This window comes from Somniosus microcephalus, unplaced genomic scaffold (assembly GCF_052327205.1).
Source record: "Somniosus microcephalus isolate GS21.2 unplaced genomic scaffold, FLI_Smic_1.0 unresolved_chr4, whole genome shotgun sequence".
Lineage (NCBI taxonomy): Eukaryota > Metazoa > Chordata > Chondrichthyes > Squaliformes > Somniosidae > Somniosus > Somniosus microcephalus.
In genome coordinates this window covers 37,814,161-37,820,160 of record NW_028225182.1, presented here as the reverse complement: position 1 = coordinate 37,820,160, position 6,000 = coordinate 37,814,161, and the positions used below count along the sequence as shown (strand labels likewise).

At 54.4% G+C, this 6,000-nt stretch overlaps 1 protein-coding gene across 1 annotated transcript in view; it reads left to right on the top strand.

Annotated features, from left to right (window-relative positions):
* Positions 1-4,012: 4,012 nt before the first annotated feature.
* The window catches only part of LOC147090571 (retinal guanylyl cyclase 2-like), a 71,824-nt gene continuing 69,836 nt past the window's right edge, over positions 4,013-6,000 (top strand). The window contains exon 1 of the mRNA XM_085977313.1: positions 4,013-4,877. Within this exon, the coding sequence (XP_085833439.1) occupies positions 4,136-4,877 (742 nt within the window). The 5' untranslated portion in view covers positions 4,013-4,135. The remainder of the gene's footprint in view (positions 4,878-6,000) is intronic.

The following is a 6,000-nucleotide window of genomic DNA, read 5'->3' as shown; positions in this document are numbered from 1 at the left end:
CTGGCACCAGTGGGAATCCTGGTCTGGGAGTCACTGGCACCAGTGGGAATGCTGGTCTGGGAGTCACTGGCACCAGTGGGAATCCTGGTCTGGGAGTGCACTGGCACCAGTGGGAATCCTGGTCTGGGAGTCACTGGCACCAGTGGGAATCCTGGTCTGGGAGTGCAGGGCACCAGTGGGAATCCTCGTCTGGGAGTCCCTGGCACCTGTGGGAATCCTGGTCTGGGAGTCACTGGCACCAGTTGGAATCCTAGTCTGGGAGTGCACTGGCACCAGTGGGAATCCTGGTCTGAGAGTGCACTGGCACCAGTGGGAATCCTGGTCTGAGAGTGCACTGGCACCGTTGGGAATCCTGGTCTGAGAGTGCACTGGCACCAGTGGGAATCCTGGTCTGGGGGTGCAGTGGCACCAGTGGGAATCCTGGTCTGAGTGTGCACTGGCACCAGTGGGAATCCTGGTCTGAGAGTGCACTGGCACCAGTGGGAATCCTGGTCTGGGAGTCACTGGCACCAGTGGGAATCCTGGTCTGGGAGTGCACTGGCACCAGTGGGAATCCTGGTCTGGGAGTGCACTGGCACCAGTGGGAATCCTGGTCTGGGAGTGCACTGGCACCAGTGGGAATCCTGGTCTGGGAGTGCACTGGCACCAGTGGGAATCCTGTTCTGGGAGTCACTGGCACCAGTGGGAATCCTGGTCTGGGAGAGCACTGGCACCAGTGGGAATCCTGGTCTGGGAGAGCACTGGCACCTGTTTGAATCCTGGTCTGAGAGTGCACTGGCACCAGTGGGAATCTTTGTATGGGAGGGCACTGGCACCAGTGGGAATCCTGGTCTGGGAGTGCACTGGCACCAGTGGGAATCCTGGTCTGGGAGTGCACTGGCACCAGTGGGAATCCTGGTCTGGGAGAGCACTGGCACCAGTGGGAATCCTGGTCTGGGAGTGCACTGGCACCAGTGGGAATCCTGGTCTGATAGAGCACTGGCACCAGTGGGAATCCTGGTCTGGGAGTGCACTGGCACCAGTGGGAATCCTGGTCTGAGAGAGCACTGGCACCAGTGGGAATCCTGGTCTGGGAGAGCACTGGCACCAGTGGGAATCCTGGTCTGGGAGTGCACTGGCACCAGTGGGAATCCTGGTCTGGGAGTCACTGGCACCAGTGTGAATCCTGGTCTGGGAGTCACTGGCACCAGTGGAAATCCTGGTCTGAGAGTGCACTGGCACCAGTGGGAATCCTGGTCTGGGAGTGCACAGGCACCAGTGGGAATCTTGGTCTGAGAGTGCTCTGGCACCAGTGGGAATCCTGGTCTGGGAGTGCACTGGCGCCAGTGGGAATCCTGGTCTGGGAGTCACTGGCACCAGTGGGAATCCTGGTCTGGGAGTGCACTGGCACCAGTGGGAATCCTCGTCTGGGAGTCACTGGCACCAGTGGGTATCCTGGTCTGGGAGAGCACTGGCACCAGTGGGAATCCTGGTCTGGGAGTCACTGGCACCAGTGGGAGTCCTGGTCTGGGAGTGCACTGGCACCAGTGGGAATCCTGGTTTGGGAGTGCACTGGCACCAGTGGGAATCTTGGTCTGGGAGTCACTGGCACCAGTGGGAATCCTTGTCTGGGAGAGCACTGGCACCAGTGGGAATCCTGGTTTGGGAGTGCACTGGCACCAATGGGATTCCTGGTCTGGGAGAGCACTGGCACCAGTGGGAATGCTGGTTTGGGAGTGCAGGGCATCAGTGGGAATCAGTACTCTGGGAGCGCCCGCAGTAAGAGGAATCTCTGGGATTTTTTCATGGTCCCTCGATCTGTCTATATCAGTATTTAGTCACCTGTTTGCTAGCTTTCTCTGTGTTTCCAGTATTGCCTCCTCGAATCTTTGTTCCTCTGTCCCTCTCTCCATAAAAAGCAGTGGCTCTGCTAATCCATTGATCCTGTTTGCATACGGTTGGATTAGTCGAGTCAAAGGTCAGGCTCTGCCATTTCTAATACTGTAGCAGTCTAAAGCCATGGGAGTCTTAGAGTGGATTGAATGTCAAGGGTTTCAATCAAAGTAAGTGGGGAGTGCAAACTCGGATATTTCACTTCTAATACATACCAGCAAACATAAGAACTAGGAGCAGGAGCTGGCCATTCGGTCCCTCAAGCCTGCTCCGCCATTCAGTAAGATCATGGTTGATCTTCAACCTCAACTCTACTTTCCCGCCCGACCCCCGTATCCTTTGATTCCCCTAGAGTCCAAAAATCTATCGATCTCTGTCTTGAATATACTCAACAACTCAGCATTCACAACCCTCTGGGTGAAGAAATTTCTCCTCATCTCAGTCTTAAATGGCCGACCCCTTATCCTGAGACTGTGCCCCCTCGTTCTAGATTCTCCAGCCAGGGGAAACAACCTCTCAGCATCTACCCTGTCAATCCCCCCTCAGAATCTTGTATGTTTCAGTGAGATCACCTCTCATTCTTCTAAACTCCAGAGAGTAGAGGCCATTCTACACAATCTCTCATCCCAGGAATCAATCTAGTGAACCTTTGTTGCACCGCCTCCAAGGCAAGTATATCCTTCCTTAGATAAGGAGACCAAAACTGTGCCCAGTACTCCAGGTGTGGTCTCACCAAGGCCCTGTACAATTGTAGCAAGACTTCCTCACTCTTATACTCCAACCCCCTTGCAATAAAGGCCAACATGCCATTTGCCTTCCTAAGAAGCTTAGGATCCTACAGTGTGATGTGCCAAATAACTGCCCGAATCCGTGAAGTTAAAGCTTAAGACTGAAGCCTTTTATTAAATAAGAATCATGGCAGAGTTAACAGAGTTCATCATCGGCCGAGCCCTTGGTAGAACATACCAGAAGAGGGGCGGGGCCAGGGAGGAGCATTAGTGGTTCCCCCCGGTGGAACATTCCAGACATTACAAGTACAAGTACAAATATCAGAACACAGTTATTTCATCACACAGTGAAAGAAAGACTTGCATTTCTCCAGCGCCTTTCAATACCTCAGCATATCCCAAAGCACTTAACAGCCAATGAATAACTTTTTGAAGTGTAGTCACTGTTGTAATGTAGGAAACGCAGCAGCCAATTTGCGCACAGCAAGCTCCCACAAACAGTAATGTGATAATGACCAGATCATCTGTTTTAGTGATGTTGCTTGAGGGATGAAGTTTGGCCCGGACACTGGGGAGAACTCCCCTGCTCTTCTCCGAAATAGTGGCCATGGGATCTTTTACATCCACCTGAGAGAGCAGGCGGGGCCTCGGTTTAATGTCTCATCCGAAAGACTGCACCTCTGACAGTGCGGTGCTCCCTTAGTACTGCCCCTCTGACAGTGCAGCATTCCCTCAGTACTGCCACTCCGACAGTGCGGCGCTCCCTCAGTATTGCCCCTCCGACAGTGCGGCGCTCCCAGAGTACTGCCCCTCCGACAGTGTGGCGCTCCCACAGTACTGCCCCTCCGACAGTGCGGCACATCCCTCAGTACTGCCCCTCCGACAGTGCGGCGCTTCCTCAGTACTGTCCCTCCGACAGTGCGGCGCTCACTCAGTACTGCCCCTCCGACAGTGCGGCACATCCCTCAGTACTGCCCCTCCGACAGTGCGGCGCTTCCTCAGTACTGCCCCTCCGACAGTGCGGCGCTCACTCAGTACTGCCCCTCCGACAGTGCGGCGCTTCCTCAGTACTGCCCCTCCGACAATGCGACGCTTCCTCAGTACTGCCCCTCCGACAGTGCGGCGCTCCCTCAGTACTGCCCCTCCGACAGTGCGGCGCTCCCTCAGTACTGCATTGGAGCGGCAGGCTGGATTTTGGTGCTCAAGTCTCTGGAGTGGGACTTTGAACCCACAACCTTCTGACTCAGAAGCGAGGGTGCTACCCACTGAACCACAGCTGAAACTGGGTGACGGGAGGACTGAGGGAAGCAAAGTGGTCCACAGTTTTGAGGTCCTCCATTTTGAGTTCCCGTGCAGGGCATTTGCAATTGATTTAATCCTCACCAATTTTGTCTTTCAAGGTTCAACTGAAGGGCACCCCGGTGTTTTATGAAACTGCCGGCTCTTCGTCAGTATGTGAAGGAGCCGCCTGGCACTGGATGGAAGGCTTTTGAATAGAGAATCTGCAGACCGCGGCAATCTCCCGAGTGTGGACGATGCCAACCTTGCGCTTTGGCCTCTGGAGTTTTCTTCCCGGGTTGTCCAACCACCCCAGGTGGATCGGCGGAAGAGCCTGTACAACGGGCAGCCACTGGGATTACAAGGAGCTGCGGCTTGTGCTTTTGATTGGCCTCTGCCTGCCCCTCTGTGTCCAACCGGCAACCTTCAAAATAGGTCTTGTGGGTCCGTGGAGCTGTGACCCGTTCTTCGCCAAGGCGCTACCAGATGTTGCTGCGAGGTTAGCGACTGACAGGATAAATAAGGATCCGTCTTTGAGTCGAGGGTATTGGTACGATTATGTCCTGTTAAATGAGGACTGCCAGACTTCCAGAGGCCTGGCTGGCTTCGTCACGCTGGAGAAGTGCGCTTCTGGGTTCGTTGGCCCCCTCAACCCCGGCTACTGCACGGCCGCTGCTCTCCTTGGGAAGAATTGGAACAAGCCGGTCTTCTCCTGGGCTTGCCTCGACCCGGAGCTGGACGGAGGCCAGGGCTTCCCGACCTTTGCCCGGCCCGCCCCGCCGGCCGCCGCCGTCTTGTCCAGCGTCTTGAGGCACTTCCGCTGGGCGCGGGCGGCCGTCGTCACCTCGGGCCAGGATCTGTGGGCGGAGACGGGGCGGGAGCTGGCCAACGCGCTGCGGCACTACGGGCTGCCCGTGGCGCTGGTGGTCGCCATGGAGACAGACGCCGAGGGAGCGGCGCAGGCCCTGAGGCGCGTCAAGCAAGCAGACAAAGTAAGAGGTAGGAAAGAGTGTGTTTGGGTCCGGGAAGGTTCGGTGGCATCAAATAAAAACAATGAACAATGCCTCGGCAACAACTTGGCCCAGAAATTCGGGTCCCAACGCGTGAGTACGCACGGGGTACTCACGTGTAGGCCCAACGAAAGTGCCGGTTTCGTGTATACACTGCGCATGCGCGAGAAACCGGCACTTCCGTTCCCCTGAAAGAAGGGGTTCAGTGGTCGAACGCGTGCGCCGGCGAGGCAGCACGTGCGCATCGAACTTACCTTTTTTTTCCAGGTTTTCCCGGGAGGGTAAGTCTCCAGCAGTTAGACATGTAAAAAGCAGTCGCAAGGCCTGCTTTTAACAAGGTAAGTGGTGAATTAATTAAAATTAAAACATTTTTTCCACAGCTTTATTATTTTTAAATACTTTAAAGAAAGGTAAGTTTATTTTTAGCCCCGTTAGAAAATGTAATTAATTTTTTCAAAAATTTAAATTATTGTTTAAAATAGTTATTTCATGTAATTTATAGTTATTTTAAAAATGTGATGGTTTTTTAAAAATGTATTTGAAGATTTAGTGATGTTTTGGGGCTTATAGTATTTATAGGTTTGACAGCTCTTCCTGTCAAACTTATGAATAAAGCATTCTCTGCTACCATTGGCTCTCCATGGCCCACGTGATGCCAGGGGACGCTTCGAACTAACTACGCCCCTGGGATACGCAAGCACTGCGCGCCGGCAGTTGGAGGAGGCCCAGGATCGGAATCCCACACAGGCCCACAGCTCAACGGCCGGCGCGTTAGGTAAGTGCAGGTCAGGGGCTTGTACCCGCGGGAAGCCTCCGACCCGAATTTCTGGGCCCTTGTATTTATGGCAGTGCCTTTAACATAGTAAAATGTTCCAGGGCACTTCACAGGAGCGATTATCAGACAGAACGTGACACCGAACCACAGAAGGAGATAGTGGGACAGGTGACCAAAAGCTTGGTCAAAGAGGGAGGTTTTAAGGGGCGTCTTAAAGGAGGAGAGAGAGGCGGAGAGGTTTAGGGAGGGAATTCCAGAGCTTAGGGCCCAGGCGGCTGAAGGCACGGCCGCCAATGGTGGAGCGATGAAAATCGGGGGGATGCTCAAGAGGCCAGAA